The 19,836-nt window shown below is 46.2% G+C and overlaps 1 protein-coding gene across 9 annotated transcripts in view; it reads right to left on the minus strand.

Moving 5' to 3' along the window:
• Window positions 1-19,836, minus strand: part of PDE10A (phosphodiesterase 10A) — a 537,273-nt gene that overhangs the window by 40,581 nt on the left and 476,856 nt on the right. For all 9 annotated transcript variants that reach the window (XM_032485326.1, XM_032485329.1, XM_032485325.1 and 6 more), the window contains 4 exons: window positions 14,473-14,615; window positions 11,087-11,170; window positions 9,414-9,564; window positions 5,564-5,719 (listed from right to left, as the gene is read on the minus strand). In XM_032485326.1, coding sequence (XP_032341217.1) covers window positions 5,564-5,719; window positions 9,414-9,564; window positions 11,087-11,170; window positions 14,473-14,615 — 534 coding nt within the window. The remainder of the gene's footprint in view (window positions 1-5,563; window positions 5,720-9,413; window positions 9,565-11,086; window positions 11,171-14,472; window positions 14,616-19,836) is intronic.

Below are 19,836 nucleotides of genomic sequence, written 5' to 3' on the forward strand. Positions count from 1 at the left end.
TCAAGGCAGTTGATCCCATTTTGTATCAATCAAGCATAAAATAACAAGCATTTTATACTTAGAAATGTCTCTAAGACCCCAAGATGGGTGAACAGCATGCAACTCTCCTGTCTGAGAGCTGATGGATGGGCTCCGTGTGCAAACGCTCTAAGGAGCCGCGACGTGTGGGCTGTCAGAGAATGTAAACGATGCTGCAGTGGTCCTGATGCTGCGGCGCTCCTCGGGGGCTCGTTGTGAGTGGCTGGTCTTTGAGGCCCCTGCGGGCTCTCAGACACCATGATGCTCAGCACCCTAGTTCACTGCTGGGGCACCCCTTTCTTGCCGGGGCTGTGTCTTCCCCGTCACAAAAGGAAGAACATATGTCTCACCTCGCAGGTACTCAGTCTAGTGCTCCACTCTGTGTCAGGGTGTAAGCGGTTTAATGCCTAGCATACCCGAGACCCTGAACAGCATAAGCTCTTTTTCCTTAAGGAGCTCGCTGTTCAGTGGGAGAGACAAGCTATAAGCACACAAAACCGGAGCGGGATGGTCTGCACGAATGGGCTGAGCGCTAACGGTGCAAGAGTGCGGGAGGCTCTTCCTGGGGGCGCCGTGAGCTCCGACGGACCCGACGGAGAGCAGGCGGAGCAGCAGGAGGCCGCGCGCATCTGGGTCTGGTGGGGACCACAAACATTCCAGTGTGACTAAGGCGAATTTAACAGAGAAATGGTGAGAACTAAAGTACAAGTTTTAAAAAAAAGGCTGGATGCAGAACTGAAGAACAGCGTGGAAAGTAACATGGAGCCACCGATGATTATGTAAGGTGGTGACGTGCAGAGCCCGTGGGTTACATGAGCCACTCCAGCAGCGGTGGGGACTGCAGGTCAGAACGAGGAAGCAGACGATCAGTCCTCCTCAGCAAGCTCTTAAAATACGATTATTAATCATAAATAATGCTCCCCACAGCCCTATGCTGCTTAGAGATTAACAATGAAATAACTAATGATAAATAATTAATAATAAATGATAATAAATAATAATAAGAGAGATTTCTATGGAACGGCTTTGGAGCTCAGATTTCAGACCTGCACGCCAACCCATCCAGGCCTCGCCCCCAGCAAGCCTGCCCCCACTGGGCTGTGAATCACTGTCACTGGAAGCAACAGGCAGAGGCTGAATCTTTCTGGGGCTTTGGGATGAAAAACGTCAGTGACGCAACTAACTGCATCAACACTGACGACGACAGTGCCTTGAGAAGATACACAACACTTACGTTGATTTTAATCTCCTACTGCATCAAACCACACACAGGAAACATGAGAGTGTTGTAACTAAGAACACAGGGTTTGGCGTCAACTCTAGTTTTCAGTATCCTTCTGCCACCTACTAGCTGTGTGACAACGAACAAGCTACTTAACCTCTTTCATGCACGTTCTCCTACTTGTAAAATGGAAATGAATAATAATACCTGCCTCACAGGACACCATAAAAATCAGATGCATTAACATGTGCAAAATTCTTACATTTCTGGTTTACGGTAAGTACCTGAGAAATGATGAAATGGTTGCTGTGATGATGGTGGTAAAAATGATGAGAAAATCTACCAGGATAACTTCCGCAGGCAGAGCTGGGGGAGCGGGGAGACACAAGCAAGCAAACAGACACTCCCAGAAGTGAACTTACAGCCCAAGACCACTTCCACTCAGAGCACATCTGTAGAAAAGGGTGGATTTCAGCTGGCCTCCATAATCAACTAGAACATTGTAGTTTCTTAGTAGGGACAGTGCTGAGTAGAAGCGTAACGCCTCTGCTACGACTGCAGTACACACAGCCTGCTCTGCCTCCTGCGGCTGGCACTGCGCCGGCTACGTCACAGGAACGCTGCTGCCACAAAAGGCGATGGAAATGCCATGGGGTCCCAAAATGCTGGGTATAAAGATAACATTTAAAAAATCTAAAAACGTATTTCAAAAGCCCTAGATAATTCAGAATTAATGGAATGATGAGAACCTTTACATAATAATTAAATCATCATTCCTAATTCCTCAAGTTTTGACTTTTGCTCATTGAACATGGGATATTCACAGAAGGCAAAAGACAGAAATAGGGGCACTTCAGTATTCAAAATATCATTAACATCTTACTAGGAAAGTGATTTGAATATTAAAATGAACAAATATGAATAGTAAAGTATTAAATCAGTATTAAAATGGATTTGCTGTTCCAACACTAATGGTTCCATCACCATTACTAAAAACACATGGCTAAGTTTTAGGTAAGAAAGTCCACCTACTTTCTGGCCACTGTCCACGTGCAATAATGTCCTTACCTGTAGCATTCCACTTACACTGCCCTCCTGAGCCACCCAAGCTCTGTCCTAAGGAGACGTATCTGCTCACTTTCCCCTAAATGAGACTTAGCACACGCACACACGCACACACGCACACACACACACACACGCACTGCACACAAGGCTTCGAGGAGGCCTGATGGGGGCTATCTCTAACCATCACATACTGAACTTTGTATCTCCTATCCAGGCCATGTTGTCAAAGGATGAACAGTTCCAAGAGCATGACCCTCTGGTGGCCGCAGTGAATGAGTCTGTGCAGAGACCTGGGTGGCAGCAGGAAAGCCCGTCACCCCCGGGAGCTGCGTGGACGGACAGGGCTGTCAGAGGTGCCCGTGAGGTGCAACGACATATTGTTCTGTCTCATATTTCAGTATCTGGACGTTGAAATTTTTACTGTTACCCAAGGAGACCACCCTCACTGGTCAAGTCCGGAGCTGTCCTGACAAAATATAAAACTGGCAGGTCTTGGCGACTGGGTGTGGGGGCGCTGGGGGTGGGGGGGTACTCTTCTAGGGTCACTGACCTGTGCGGTCGGTCGGGGGAATGAGGCACCACCACAGGAGGTAAAATGATCAGCACAATTCTGGCCACACCAGATGCCCAGTGTGAGCGTCTGGAAAAAGCGTCTTACTGCACCCTCGGCTGACACGCAGGTGTGAGGGCCAGGGCCTGCTAGGGTGAGGAGGAACCCCACCGGCAGGCCGGGAGAGCGGGGAGGGGCCTAGTGGGAGGGCAGAGCTCCGGCCCCGACCCCCTCGCTCCAGACCGGGCGCTGCAGGAGGGCAGGGCCTCGTGCTCTCGCTATGACTAGACCCCGGGCCCAAAGCATGTGCCGGCCGCTGGGAGGCACTGGACAAGTGTGTTTGCTAGAGAAATGAATTTCAAGAGGCAGTTAGATGGAGCTGAGAAGAAACATTCAGGGGAGTCTCATGAGCATGTAACATCAGCAGAGTGCAGAACTTTCCAGAAAAGGGGGGAGCCCTTCCCGAATAACCCTGCTCATGGAGGTGGGGCCACGAGCTTCTGGCCCCCACGGTCTCTCCCTGTCACAGTTCATCCGGGGGGGCTTGGTCAGTCCAGGATACGGACTCAGGTTTTACCTGGTGGGCTCTTCGCCCGACTCTGTGGCCATGACCAGCCCTCCCATCCAGCCGCCCATCCTAGTGATCTCTTGAGAACCGTCTCTTCTCTGAAGACAGAAGAACGACTGTGCCCCTCGTTCTGCCTCGCCAGTGACTGAAATCCCTTCTCTAACGCTTGGAATCTAACTGCGCTCCCACAGCTTTGTGGGTGCCAACAGCTTGCTTGGACTTAATTTACTGCCGTGAGCTCCAGTGACGATGTTCGATCTTTCTGGGAACCCCGCACCAGGTGGCATGGCCCATGGCGCTAGGTAACAGGGCCCCCCACGCTGCTGAGGGTTTGCTGAAAATGAGCAGACCACTCAGAACCACCGCTGCTGTCGAGGGCAGCAAGCAGAGCGATCTTCCTGGCTGGAAGTTGGCCTCGGCTGGGTCCGACCGCCCCACTCCCGCCTGCTTTGTAACACATGCTAAGTCACACGGTTTGCTTTATTCCAACTGGCAGCAATGTACTCTGCAATCCTGGTCTTTTAAAAAACTAATTCTACTGTATTTAAAATAGGTTTTCCGAAGAAGCATTATGAAGGTTATTAAAGTTCACTTGCAGATTAAATTGTCAGAAATGTCACAGTCAAACGAACAAATTCATTTGGGGCAGAGGATGAGCATGGGACTCAGTGAGCTCTAATCATCCCTAAATGGAGGCGTCCTGATGTCATTTCTGGAATTTATCCTCCTTCCTGTTCAAATAAACAACCTCACATGATGAATAGGGGCAAAGTGCAGATATAAACTGTCACAAAGTTCTACAATGTTTGTCTGTCTGCCTGTTCTAATGTGAGTGTCATATGTATACAAGCACGCATCTATACTACACACGTGTACAATCACAGACACACCGACACACATATATTCACCCACACCTTTTATTCTGCTTAACTTTCTAGGTATGTGGTTTGACTTTATCTAACCATCCATCCGTGCCACATATCGTTTAAGGGAACATCAGGAATGGTGATTGCCCGTTGCTTCCAGGGACATAACCAGCCCACGAGCAGTGCAACGTTCAGCTACCAGCTGGATGTGGCCCAGACTGAGTGAAACAGCTCTCTAGCCTCATCTAACAGTCCCCCCACTCTTAGCCAGCAGGTGACCACAGCACACATGCGCTTCAGTGACCTCATCACTGACCTTCTCGGTCTTGAGGAAGAGGGCCCGAGACAGGTAAATTTTGCTGGGTTTTGCAAAGATCCGAGCATGCAGGACTACCAGTCACTGGGCGGGCAGGACACGGGAGAAGCCACTCACAGCAACTGAGGAGAGGTGGTGGGAGGGAGGCCTGGGCTACACGAGGGAGGAAACTGGCACCAAGTGGCAAAGACCCTTCTGCTCCGCAAGGTGCCCAGAGCCTGGCCTGCTGCCTAAGCTGCTGTGGGGCTCCCCTCCACAGCCTTGAACATCCAGAACCCCTCCTGCAGACACGTAATCAGAAGACCTACTGAGCTTTCCCTTCCTACTCTGAGGTGCTGCCAGTGAGAGGAAGAAACGGGAACCGCTGTTCTTCAGTCAAAGACAGATCACATTTTTAAAAATTGCCTGTGAGAGCATTCAGACCATTAGGTAATAGCTACTTTGTTAAGACCAGTTTGAGGACAATGGTTTTAAGTAAAGAAGGAGCATATGCATCTTAGACAGTGAAGGTCTGTCAGCATCTAGATCAGTCACTAACATCATCTTAAAAGGAATACAATAAAATATAAAAACACACAAAAGAAAAAAATAAAGGAACTTCAATGCACTTAAAAGCTTATTAACTTTCAAGATTTGTTGTTCCAAACATTCTTGGTTCAAGAATATGACAATCCACATAAATTAAATTAACTGTACAAAACAAATTTTGCCCTAGGGTATAATGTACTTAAGAATCAAATATGATTGCAAAATACATACATAAATTTTCAAAAATGAGTCTTTATCCAAAGAACTCACAGGTATCTAAGGATGACTCTAAGCATAAGGTTCTACAACGAAACTCAGCTGCTGTTTGTAAGTAAAGCCACAGAGAGACCCCTCGTTTACTTACAGATGGCCAGTGTCTCTCAGAAGGTGACAGACATGGGGGCAGCAGGGCGCGGCTGGGCCGGCTCACCTGGAGGATGGACACGGTCTGGGAGAAGTGGTGCTGCTCCATCGTGGAGGTGGAGTAGAGGGCAGCCAGTGGGTGGTCGAATTTCTGCAAGTAGCTGTTGCTGAAGCCTCTGTGGTCCAGGTCATGACACAGACACGCGATGAGCAGTCCTTTGCGCTTCAAAAAACAATACAGTGCATGGATGTTCAAAACAAAGAAACGGGACATGGGGAAACTTACAGCTTGTCATTCCTATCACATTGACTTCTGTCACTGATACAGCTGCCATCTTCATGAATCTCTGAAATTCCAGATGGCCTGACTTCTTTTTTAACCAGTTTCTTTGGTTTTGTTTTTGTTTTTTTTGGTTATGAACTTGACAGTTGGATTATTCTTGAGTTTTCCCACTCAACTCTGGGAAAAAGTGTAGGTGGTATCAGATTAAAGCAAATGTTCTGAAGAATTACAGACTAAGGCAAATCTGCACAAGGAGAGGCCAGTTTCAGTTTTTCATTCAAAATCCTTGTCAGTGTTAAATTCTAGCAATGTGACTGTTATTATAAAGAAGGACCGTAGCAAGTAAATCAGTCATAAGGCCTGTGAAATTGGCAAACTCTCTAGACAAAGAGCAGAGCAGCGAGGGCGCTGGTGGGAGGTGGGTGGGGTAGGAAGCAGGGCGGGAGGACGGTGGGGAGGGCAGGTGGGGCGGGGCTTCTGGGAGGAGAGCCCTGGGCTGGCAGGGGAGCAGTGAGCAGCATCCTGGCAGGGGAACCCTACCCCATGGTCAGAGGACCAGGAAAGTGACCACCACTGTGGGGGCTGCAGGGAGACAAGGACACAGAAGAATGACAGACGGGGTTGGGTAAAGATCGTATGTGTGAACCAGGGACTGATTTCAGGGTTTTTAGTAAAGGAGTGACATCCTCCAAGTGACAATTTTAAAAGGTCTCCACGCTGGCCACTGTATTGAGAACTGACTTCAGGAGGGTGAGAGAGACCGGTGGGGCGGTTTCGTGGTGATTCAGGTGAAATATAATAGAGATTCAGACCAAGGTGACAGCGATGGAGGCTTCTGAGACGAGTTCAGTTGGAAGGTTCTGCAGGCAGAGTCAACAGGATTTTCTGATGGCCTGGCTGTGAGAGGAAAGGAGGGCGGGAAGAGGGGTGATGGGGGGAGGTGTCCAGTATGACAGTCAGGTTCTGTCATTGCTGTGATGGGAAGTCACAGCGGGAGCAGGTTGAGGAGAGCTCAGGAGTTTGGTTTTGGATGGAGGCGCTGATGTCCAGTTGACAGGGAGAGTTAAACGTTTGGCTGTTTAAGTCTGACCTCAGAGGACCAGGTCTCAGCTGGAGAAGGTAAGTGTCAGTGTACATACGGCGTTTAGGGCCACAGGGCTGCCCACCAAGGTTGAGGGCAAAAGAGGTCAAAAGAGGTCAAAGGTCTGAGCCCTCACTCAAGTATTCCAACTTTAAAAAGTCAGAAGGAAGAGAAAAAGTCAGGAAAAAAAAAAAAAAAAAACAGCACAAGGAGGAGCAGTCAGCGTGGTCAGAGGAATCGGAGAGCCCTGGGGTCCTGGGAGCCAGAGGAAGACAGTGGCTCAAAGAGGAAAGCCGAGCACTGACCGCCGGACCCGGCAAGGTGCCTGGACCAGGGCACTGTCTGCAGTGTGGGGGTCAGAGGCCTGATCAGAGCTGCTGTTAGAGAAAGAGGGAGGAGAGGCATGGGAGCCAACCAGCACAGCCACTCCACCCAGGGTCTGCAGCAAAGAAGAGCCTAGAAGTCAGGAGGGAGCCAAGCGGAGGGGCAGGAGGAGGGGGCGTGCCGAGGTGGACATAACAGCACACGGTCCAGGGGAGCAGGATGAGCTAACGCAGGAGAGGCGGGGAACTGCCAGGGCGCCCTCCTCTGAGACAAGGTCAAGTGGAAGGCCGGCTCTGGAGAGGAGCCTGAGGAATCACTCTGGGTTGTGTCAAGTCAGAGCCCACTCGGGGCAGATGCTGATGGTGGTGGGGCCTGGGGGTCTGCAAAAGTCCCCACAGGTGTCTCTGTACCTGTGTGCCCTGCTCCTGCCCTCCCCCCGCTGAGCAGTACTGGTTTATCCTGCAGCCTAAATGGGCAGAGAGGTCTCCCCGGCCACCATCATCCCTAAACTGACGACCTTTGCAGGCGACCAACTCTACGTGCTCAGAGGTCTTAAGACGACTCAGTAAGTTCCATTAGTTCTGCTCTGAGGGTCATTTTGTTCTGGGCTCTTCCCATATTTTATGCTGCTAGGTCAACCATGATGAGTCTAGTAAGAAATTTCAAGGTTTTAAAATCTCGCACAATAGAGAAAAGTTTTCTGATTTTGTAAACCTCTTTTATTTTTATTAATATAATGTTGAATGGTTTTATTAAATGTATGCCAGAATCAAGCATCTGAAAATAATTTATAAAATAATTATTTTGTTAACATTTTCCTTTAACAAGATCAAATAACAATTTCTAAAGCTGTCAGAAATTAAATCTCCTCCTTATAGAATATATTTTAAATATTGATGTATGTTATTTGGGGATGATTTTTAGCCAAAAAGACATGAGCTTTTGGAGAAACATAGTGAACATAATGAACTAGGAACTTAAATGCGAGTCAATGTGTAGTAACGAAATTTTTCTCACTTGTGTTAAAATTTTCCATTTTTGAAAATAAATGTTAATGTCATCTGAAAGTATAATCCACAGTTCTCAAACTTACAGGCTACCTTTTGGCAGAGAAGATAATGAAATCACTTTCTTGAGAAGAACTGAAGGAAGAAAATACTGAAATTCTCGAAATTACAGGATTCAATGGAAGGGAAAATTGTTTGGAAAAATTGATATAAAAAAATAACAAATTTTATCCTTTTTTTGTGTATAATAAATAATAAATTATTTATTAGGCTAAGCCCCATCTAAACATTATTACTAAAAAAGGAACATTTTTGGCTTTCTTTAAAATGGTACTTTTTTCTAAAGTGCATCTTCCAAGATTCCTGCCCAAACTGTGAATCTGGTCTGACAGGATGGAGAAAGGACAGGACTGGACCTCAGAAGCCCTGGGTTCTGGTGTGAATGTGACCTTGGGAGAAGCACAGTTTCTTCATCACAGAGATGGTGGCCCCTTCCTCTGCATGGCCGCACGCCCTGGAGCGTGCCATCAGCTCCACCCAGGACGGGGGAGGGTGCCTGGGGTCCGGACTTTCATCAGCCCCATGGGGTGGAGGGATCAGGCGGAGGGAGCACATGCCTGGCCATCTGGGGGGGCCCACCTGGGACCACACGGCTGGGGCGAAGGCCCTCCCACCACCAGGCGGGGCTGGGCACGCAGGGAAGGGTTCGCCGGTGGTACGTGAGCGGATGGACGAGGCGGGCCCCAAGTCTCTGAGTGTGTCACCAGCTCTAAGCACAGAAAGTCTGGTAAATCAGTGAGACACCACAGAGCCGCTGTTTCCTTATGCTAGAGAAGATCAAATACGCTTTTATGTTTTAAATGTATTGGAGGCTCTTGTCCTCAGAGGAGTAAAGCATGACTACGTTATCCAGGGTACAGGGCAAAGAGAACACTTTTGTTTACATCCCTTCAGAGGATTGAGCTTTAATAGGGAAGGAAGACTACAAAAACGAGTGTTTCCTTGAGGAATATTTTGGTGAAGTTGGAATTTCTGTATCTACATTTCTTATACAAAATAATAGGGGAAACGCTTGGCTATTGCAATTGGAAAAGTGTGATCTATGAATTTACTGAACCAAAATCTGTCCTGGGGTAACCCGTCACGTAACCGTATCGCACGTGTGCCCCTGACAGAGAGCATCTGTCTGCCACGCGAGAGGTGCGCGCGCGCGGACACGCACCTCCAGGTCGGTGAAGAGCCCGCGGTTGTTCTGCAGGATGGCGTACATGCAGTGTGCCACGGTGACCGCGTGCTTCCAGTTGTGATACGGGACCCGGCGGTAGTTTTTCTTCACAGACATGATAAAACGGCACAGCTTTTCAAGCTCAAAGCTGTGTGGAAAGGAAATGGTCATGACAGAAAGGGGTAAAGAACCAGTACATTCTAGGAGGTAAGCCTGGCTTAGAGACACATGTCTGTGCCCGCACACACTTGCGTCGGTGGAGATTTCTACGGTGACTGCATGCAGGAGCCCTGGGGCCTCGTTGCCACCTCCCTCGGTCTCTCCAGCCAGTTCAGAGAGGAAGACGCTTTCTTGCTTCTGCTCCGCTGCAGGAACTGGCCCACCAGGGAGCAGATCCCGGATCAGCCGGCGGTCACCCAGCATCAACTCCCACCACCCGCTTATCTTTCAGGCATCTCCTACATCCCACGGTGCTCAGCAGACAACAACATATCACCATCCTGTTCCAGGGTATTTTTAGCTAATTTTTTCCAAGAAGCATATTCAGATTCACAGACTGCAAAAATGCATACCATAAGAATTTTCTAGATGAGTGCACTCAAATTACCAAGTGTACCTGATCAAGACCCTGACTCGGCACAGGAAAGAACATGACATATACATTTTATTATACCATGAACTTATGAGTTTTTCTATTTAACATGTATTTAGACTTATCGAAGGCCCTACCAACTCTCAATGGATTTAAGGCAGCTTAAAACAAAAGCATATCAGTATGAAACAGGGCTCTCTGAAACACCAGAGATAAGAGTTCATAAAACCTCTAACTATATGTAACCTTTATTTTTCCTCACCGAAAATTGTCAAATGTCCCTGAAGGTATGTCATTATTAAGAGTTTCAACTGGTCAAGCTCTCAACTGCTATCGAAGAAGTAAGTCGTGTTAGTTGTCCTGTGTGCATCCTTTGGAAACAGTAATTTATAAAAGTCACTGATAGAAGGGAAAACACAGAATTCCACAGGAAAGGAGCGACAGTTTAGTTCTAGCAATACTGAGAGCCTCTATAAGCCACTTCATGACTTAATTAGTAAAAAAGAGACAAAGAAAATTATTCTTTGCATTTTATGTATGTAAATGCTTACATATTTAAGCTGTAAAAACACAGATGCAAAGCCATGAAAGGCCTCTGGGACAGGCCACAGCGAGAGGAGAGAGATTTGCAATCAAAGGGCAACAGAACCTCATTACTAACAAAGCACTAGGCTTTGAATTAGGAGACCTGTTTCTTTCACACCTGTTTTAACTGATATGCTATGTAGGACGAAAGTTGATGCTAAATATATGTATATATTCCAAACACACCTAAAATAGTGCGTGATTATGTGGAAAAGTAACCTCATCTCTTTCGGTTGAATCTATATTCGTATAATCACCTGGTTCGACATGTGGTGGTTAACCGCGTGGCAGCCTCTGAGGGAGATCAAAAGAAGGCTGTACATTTGCCCAACATCGTAGTCTTTCCTAATTTCATGATTTAGAAGAGACAGTTTACATATGGCATTATTTTAAGGTAATTATCCACCAGGAGAGTGGCAAGGCATTTAGGCAGGGGGAGGAAGCGGTCTCACTACTCAGTATTTTAAAAAGGAAGTTTATAGGTCATTCATACCAGGATGTCCCACAGGACCGATGGATCATGTGGACAAAAATCCCAGGCCACATGTTCTCAAAAGGACCAATGTCAAAGTGGAACCTGAAATAAAAATAAAGAAGTTTACTAGGAAATGTAATTAATTAGGATAAACATAATAACAAGTAAAGAAAGTAGTTCAACTTTTCGTCTATCAAGAAACTCAAACAACACTGGGATCCAGCCGTCTCTCTTCCTGTCTCCTCAGTCACATCTCTGCTGTATCTAAAGGAGGAAATGCCACACATCCCCTTAGGAACTTGGTCCAAGATTCAAGCCATTGCTTAACTGTCTATTAAACAATCTGTAAAAAAGGAAGCTGCGGTTGTTATCAGAGCAATGAAAAGGTAAAAAATAATTATATTATTAATACTACACATACAGTATACAACTTGAGATAAGGGGGAAATCTTATCTGAGATTTTTTTTAGAGTTGAAAATGATTGTTTCCTATTTTAACTCAGAAAAATTTCATAAATAGTAACACCCAAAGTTACTACCTACTTTTTCATATGCTAATTTAGTTACTAACATTTAACCCAAATAAACAGAACAGTAAAGTATTTAAAAAAAAAAAAAACAAACTTCCTCTAGTTACAACACTTCTGACACCAAATGTGTGAGTTTTCCAAACCAAGCAATTGTCCAATTCTCAGCAGACATCAACTGATTTCGTTCAATTCAGTTCAATTCTGACGCTACCTGGAGTTCATGCAGACCCCACAGGGTAACAGGGCTCAGTCCCACAAGACAGACCCCCCCCCCCACCCCGTGAATGCCAACTGCAAGTCCAGCCACCAACACTTCTCCTCAATGGGCTGTGAACTGGAGGCTCAGGTCAGATAATGCTCGAGAGCAGCTCCAAAACTCAGGGCAGCACTTGAGTTACTCCTCCTGGTTTATTATAGAGACACAACTCGGGAACAGCTGTGAAGGAAAAACCGGGCTGGTCCAACAAGATAACTCACAAGTCTAGGAATGTGAAGGAGAGGCCGAGCTGGGCTAACAAGATAACTCACAAATCTAAGTATTGGAATACTGATCTGAGTTCTGCTAGACTAACTTGCAAATCTAGGTTAATTAGTGTTGGTTTGCTGTTCATGTGTTTCGCTAGCCAGCTGGATTTTCAAAGATACATATCTGGCTTTGGAATGTTGGGTTTGCTGCCTCCCTGCCTCCACTTTTGTGATGCTGCTGCTGCTAAAGCTGTTCCATGCCTATTGGCCGAATACCCCAAGCTTGTACTTTACCCTATAAAACCTCATGTGCACATCTTGAAGGTGCTCAGAGCTTCGGAGCAGAAGCCCCTCTGAGCCTGCCGGCGTAATACATCTGAGTACTCCAACCCTCCGAGTGGTGCTTGTTTCTTGACTGGCCTGTTGTTTCCGTAAGACAGCCACATGGAAGGGATACACATGTGGGAGAGGGCGTGGCGCCCCGCGGTCTCCAGGGGCACCCCCTGCCCAGCACCTGATGTGCTCACACCTGGATGTTCTCTGCACTCCTTGGTTAGGGTTTTTTTTTTTTAAGAGATTCCATTACCAGTAAACCATTGGTCATCAGAGATTAACTTAATCGAAGCCCCTCTCCTAGGAAAGGAGTCCAAGGGTGGGGCTGAAATTCCAACCCTCTAGTCACAGGTTGGTTTCTCTGGCAAACAGCCCTCACCCTCCCAAAGTCATTCCTCAGACAAAGCTCACTTATGCTTGAATAACAAAAGACACCTCTCTTACGCTCATCACTCAGGAAACTTTAAGGGTAAAGGAGCTCTGTCCTGGGAGCTGGCTCCAAAGGACTGCAGTCAGATATTCCCCATTGTGTCACAAATATGCACTGTATATATAAACTGCTAAAAGAGAAACAGAGACAAACCGAAAATCTTCAGAGTTTATTTGAGCAAAAGCCCACTTGAATAGGGCAGCACCAACTTACAGTGGTTGGGAGCACTTTGCTCACAGGAGCCAAGGAAACATCTCTGTAGAGGAGATGCAGAGAAGCTAACTGAGTGGCTACCGCTTAAAGCCTAATTGGCTGTTTGGGACTGGCTGCCTTTAGCATTTCCATCTTGTGACCCTGAGGCATTTACAAGTTTAGATTCTGTTTGTTTATAGGACCACTTGGGCGTTAGTCACATCGGTCTAGTGGCCTCCTTGTATAATTAACTTAGCAATACTATATCTGTATTTCCAATTATAAACAAAAATCAGCTCTGGCTCACTTTTGAAGATTTGAAGATTTTTTTATGTCGTTAAACAGTGTTGGCTTGCACTTATAATAGGCAGGTCCCACTGAGACAGGAGGGAAGGGGACAGGGCACAATCATTAAAAGGATGACACAACAATCGAGGATACAGTGTAAACTGGTTAGAACCGAGAAGGCAGAAGATTTGACTTCCAGTAGACCCTGAGCCTCACGGCACACCTGAGGCACCACGACAGCTCCGAGGCGGTGGCCCAGGTCCTGGGAATTCCCAGCCCTTCCTCAGCACAGCTGGAGTAGTCCTTCTGCTCCTGAGCACATGAAGTTACGGAGCCCACAAGCCCTAACAGCCCCACATCTCGCGGCCTCTCTCTTGCCCTCTGAGAAGGCTCGCACCCTGTCTGTGGAGTGTGTGTCTACTTTCACTTTAAACTATTCACCCCCACACCTCACGGCCTCTCATCTTCTGAGATGGCCCACGTCCTGCCTATGGAATTGCACCTCCCAGGCCGCTCTCACTTTACAGGATGGCCCCTTCCCCCGGGCTGCCTCTTCTGCCTTCAGAGTGCGAGAGAACCCGTGCTCTGTTCACGGAGTATCTCCGAGTAAACCTGCTTTTACTCAGCTATAGCTCGCTCTTGAATTCTTTCCTGAGCAAAGCCAAGGACCCTCACTTGGGAGGGGGGCACATCCCAGGGATCCGCGCAAGACCTGGGACACGGCTATCCTCTCGCCCCGTTTTCCTACGACACTATCGCCCGTTGCAAATATGTTAGCATAGGATTAGAAACAAAGTGTGAAAGCTGAACTGTTTGTTACTAAATTCTCAAACTTAATTTGTAAACTTAAAATCAAATGGAAATGAAAACTTTTAGATAACTGATACCAAATGCCATTTTGAATATTAAATATGACATCATGTAAAGTATGCCAAAGACTAATGAGAAAAGCTAACATTCACGTTAACTCATTTCAAAATGGTGTTCAGACTTTTTTTTTTAAAGATGAAGAGATCTGGCCTTTCCTTCCTTAGAAGCGGAAAATGGCAACACGTGAACCCACGCGCGTCACATGGCACTTAACGATTCTAATTCTATAACCCATTCCACTTTAAACTGCAACCATATTAAAAATCTGCTCCTGAAGAAACAGACAAAGCACTCACAGTTCAATCTCTTTGCAGAGGCGGCCGGGCAGGCTGAAGTGCATGAGGCCCTGCCACTCCTCGGCCGTGCAGATGCTGTGGTAGGACAGCTTCTCCATGGTGACCCGGTAGATGCACTCCGAGTGCCGGATCCTGTGATACATCTGCAGGGCACACCCAGGGCGCGAAAAGCAAAGAGCGTTTAAAAAGTTCTGCCATTAAAGTCCAGAGGTTGGTATAAAAGAATCAGAACAACACCTGAATTCACCATTACCATCCACTAACTACCCCTACTGTGTAATTCCATGTGCCCTGCGAAGATACCCACATATGTGGCTTTGAAGATACACACAGTGTCTTAAAAATTACATCTCCATTTTAAAAGACATATTATCAAGCATCCTCTCTAAGTAGTGAGATTACCTGGTGTTTATCTAATGACACCTTATTCTTGGGCTCCAGACCCAGAATCGGAGAAATAAATGTCTGCTGTTTATAAGCCACCCAGTCTGCGCTGTTTTATTACAGCAGCCCAAACGGATTAGGACAGAAACCAAATGAGCCAAGAGTTAAGGTATTTTTCTATGACTCCTTTTAAAAATATTTAGCTTATTTCTTAGTGATCTCAAAGTCCTCTAGTCCAGGGAGTTTGAAAAATGTTTGATTGTAAAACTCTTTATTGGTAAAACAAAGATGGAGACAGATGTATAATAAACGTGGATTCCTTTAGCGACTGTGCGCACGTGGGATGTGCTGATATATTGCTTATATGATAACACATAAACTAAAATAGAAATTAAAAAAGAAGTATTTTTAAAATATTTAATTTTATTTAATGAACAAGACTTTTTGTTCTTACTAAACAATTATATATTTTGAAATGAAGCACTGTAATTATGTGTTATCAATTTTCAAATTTTTTTCTTTAATACTTTGTGAAATGCTAACATTAAGTTCTGTTTCAGTTTACTTTCAATACTTAGAAATAGTTGTACTATTTGAGAAAAATATGCCAAAAAGTATGTGGATCCAAGTGGAATAATTGTTCTTAAACATCACACTTCCAAGTTTTGTTCCCTAATCACTAATATTTTTGACTGAAATTCAGATAAATTTCCATTTTCTCTGATGTCAATCAGTTAACTTTGCAAACTATTCAGCTGCATCTTTATACATTATCAAACAAGTTCAAAAACAGTGAAAATGAAATTCTTCATGGGGAAGATTTTAATAAGTGAAAAACTGCTTCATAAAATAAAATTTAAAAAAAAAATCCCACTTTAAATGAAGACAGAGAACTAAAAGGAAATAAAGAACAGATGGAAAAAATAGAAAACACGTACCAAGACGGTGGATTTACACCTAAACATAACATATGCCTGGTCTCAATATCCCCACTGAAAGGAAAAAACTGTCTGATTGACTAGAAAAGCAAAACCCAACTTACGCTGTTTACAAGAAGCATCTTTAAACAGACTAAAAGTAAAACGCTGGAAAAGACATACCATTTAACACCAGTCTAGAGAAAGTTGGAATGGCTGTATAAATATCAAATAAGTAGATTTCAGAGCAAAGACTATAACCAGGGATAAAGATCATTTATCATTTCAAATGACAAAGGGTCAGGTCGTCAGGAGAACATCACACTCCTAAGCGTACACGGCTGGCTGGTTTGCAGCAGGGCTGCAGAGGGGAGGCGGAGGAGGGGGAGAGTCCGTGCACCCACAGGTGCTGGGGCAGGACAGCTGGATGCCCGTGTGTGAAATAAACACATGGATGTGGGGCCTTGCCTTGCACCACGTCTCAAAATTTTTTAGTAAATTGAGTCACAGACCTAAATGTAGAACCTGAAACTGTAAAACTTCTAAAAGACAACATAGGAGAAAATCTTTCTGACCTTAGGTTAGACAAATATTTCTTTGATGCAATGTTGACAGCACTGATCATAAACAGAAAAACTCATAAATTAGACTTTAAAATTAAGAACTGCTCTTAGAAAGAAACTGTTAAGAGAATGACATGACAAGCCAAACACGAGGAGCAAATATTTGCAAATCACCAGTCTGACAGACGACTTGTATCAAGAATATATAAAGAACTATCAAAACTCAGAGATTTAAAAAAAAATCATAAACAAAATTAGGCAAACGATTTGACCTTTCACCCCAGAAGACACAGAGGCAGCAAAGGTGGAGGAGCGGGGACACACTGCTGATGCTGGGAGCGAGCAAGGGCACAGTCACTCTGGAAAGCAGTTGGGCAGTTTCTTAAACACCCCCACCATCTGATCCCCAATCCCACATCTCGGTATCTACTCAGGGAAGGAACGCAGATGCCCAAAGGCTTGTGCATAGCTGTTCACCGCAGCTTTACTGTAACAGCCAAAACCTAGAAATAACTCAAATGCCCATCAACAGGTGACTAAATAAACAACTCGTAGTACATCCGTACAATGGAGTACTCAGCAATAAAGAATGAACTATTTACACGCGATGCCATGGACAAATCTCAAAATAATTATGCTAGGTGAAAGAAGCCAGACAAAAAGGAACAGAGATTTTATGATTCGACCTATAAAAAACAATCCTAGAAAATGCAAAGTACGTATAGAAAGTAGATCGTGGCCACCTGAACCTGGGGGGTGAAGATGGGGTGGGGCAGGTGGGAGGGACCACAGAGGAGCACTCAGCAATCGTGTAGGTGGGTGGCTCCATCTGTCACCCTGTCTGCGGTGATGGTTTCCCTGAGTGGGGTTATACACCCTTGTCAATGATGCACTCTCTAAACATGTGCAGTTTAGTGTATTTACAAACCTCAGTAAAGCTTTGAAAAAAGTTTTGCTCCCAGTCTTCGTAAAGGTTTATGATAGTTTGTATATATGACACATACATTTCAGCAAAGAAGTCACATAACGGTGATGGAAATACCTGCAAACACCCATTTTTGAAATGCTCCGTGTGCAAAGCAGGCATTTATTCAGAAAAGCAATTATCTTTTTATTCAGTGTTAATGCCACCTGAAATCTGAAGGTTCAGATTAAATGCCGTTTATTTCTTTGAATACACCTTCTAAATATCGAGACATTGTCATCTGCCATCAGAAAAGATCACCAAATCTTTCTGTAAAAGAAACAGGTGTAAATAATCAGTGGATTCCACAGCTATTCACTTTGCCCCAAGCAGCAATCCTAGGAGGCTCGATGGAAATGAATGTCCAGAGCAGAGGGGTCCCGCTAACACAGCTGAGGAAGAGCCTGGACCGGGGTTAAAAGTGCAGACTGGACCCCACCATCACCTCTTCCTCCTTTTAGAAGCCCGTCTGTCTCAGGAGACCGCATCCTGGACAAGACACAACCACCGGTGCATGAACTTGATGAAAGCTCCATCCACGTATCAACAATCCGGGAGAAGCAGCTTCTCCAAGGTCATTTACCCAAAAACACATCTACGCAGAGGTTCTCACTCCCCCCACCCCCAGCGGAATGCAGCTTGCTCCCACTCACGTGGGTGCTGTAGGTTCTGGCAGGACGGGGAACAGTCCACAGGGTGAGAGACAGTTCTAGGAAAAGGAGCTACTCTGGGCAGCAAAGCAACGTTGCTGCTACGGTCATCAACACCGCTAAGCACCTCCTCTGGCAGGCAGTTTTCTAAGTGCCCTTCACACACCGTTTCATGTCATCCTCGCAAAAATACTCTACTATTTAACATTGTACAAGCGTATGACCTCCAATTAGACTAAATTATACTTTTATTTATAAAATTAAATTTATAATTTTTATAAATGTTTGTAAATATATAAATTATGAAATTTAAATTTTATTTATATTTCATTTTGTCATCAGTGTAGGTAAGTAACAGGAACTTTTACTTTACAGCAAAAAATAATTATTTGGGAAAATTTTACAGATACTTTAGTCCTTGTTTTTAAATGACTTTCAATATGAATAGTAGAAAATCATACAATATTATTAGTAAATGATGTTACCTTGTTCATTGTACTGTGAATTACTAACGAGGGTAGAAAACTATGTTGTCTTTTTAAGTTGATTTGCATCATGATTTGTCTACGGGAACTGAGGAATCAGCCTTGGACTCACTGTCCAGTGGGAAGAGGTGCCGGGGGAGGCAGCTGCCTTTTATTCTGACGGTGTATCTTAGGCACGAACATATGGAAAAGGCACAGAAGACAGAAGAAAGATGACCTGGAATCAGGAATATAACTCGCATGTTTCTCCCACATGGTGAAAACACAACCACTGTAACTGCACAGAAGGGCGTCTCTACTTACTGGCAGACAAGGACATTCCGTTAGTGATGCTTCAGAGTGTCTTTCTTGGCCTATTTCTACAATAATCACCACCGTCTACAAACGGTGGTGTTGCGAGGACCCCCTGACACTGATGTTCACAGTGGGCGCAGTCACTTCAGGGTGAAGCGACGAAGGGCCCGACCCCGGCCCGGCCGCCCGGGCGGCGTCTCCTCTGCAGCACTCACCGCCTGCCCCCCTGGGGGCCGGGCGCTCAGCTCTCCGGGCCCCGGGGCTCCCGGTGCAGACGTGGACGCTGCGGGACCTCACCCCGGGGGGACACCACACGTGAGGGGCCGGAACGCACTCGGGCACGCGCTGGTTACGCTCTCAGTGCAGCCGGCAGTCACCGCGCACTCCTCTCTGCGGGACAGCAGCGCCGCGTCTCAGGGCGGTGAACGGCTCACGCGTGGCGGTGGCGCGCTGTCCTGCCCGGTGAGGGCCGGTCCGGCACTCGGCCTCCCCAGTCTGCGTCCAGGGTGTCACGTGGGGGCCTGAAAGCGTCCGTCGCGGGAGCCTGTGCATGCACCGCAGCAACCGGGCCGCGCAGCAAGTAAGGACTCTCCTCACTGGCAGCACACACGGGGCACAGCTAGTCCGCAAGACACACGCCGCCTCTCTTCCGGGAAGCTTGTCCCCTTCCTGCTCCACTCACCTTTCCGACCTGACTGACAGAATACTGGCTAAAGCGCAAGTTTCCAATATGATGTAGCATTGAATGGTATTAATAAAATGAATCTGGTCCTGTAAACAAATCCAAAGACACACTGCACACAGGCAGGGAGAGTCCTGCACGAGAAGCCTTGTGCAGCATCGAACAGCGCTGCGGTGGACCACGGCAGATGAGACCCAGCGGAGCTGTGCGCGTGGCCACGGGACCTGCAGGCCCGTGGGGGGCGGGAGCCACGGCTGTGACAGGAGACACTGAGCCGAGAACTCTGCAAAGGGAAAGGGAGGCTGACTGGGCCGGGGGTGTGGAGGGGGTAACAGTCCACATCCACGAGGAAATAAAAACCCAAACTGTATCTTACGCAGCTGTAGTTTCCAATTTTATACTGCTGACAGACTGCCAGAATTTCA

Source organism: Camelus ferus, chromosome 8 (assembly GCF_009834535.1).
Source record: "Camelus ferus isolate YT-003-E chromosome 8, BCGSAC_Cfer_1.0, whole genome shotgun sequence".
Lineage (NCBI taxonomy): Eukaryota > Metazoa > Chordata > Mammalia > Artiodactyla > Camelidae > Camelus > Camelus ferus.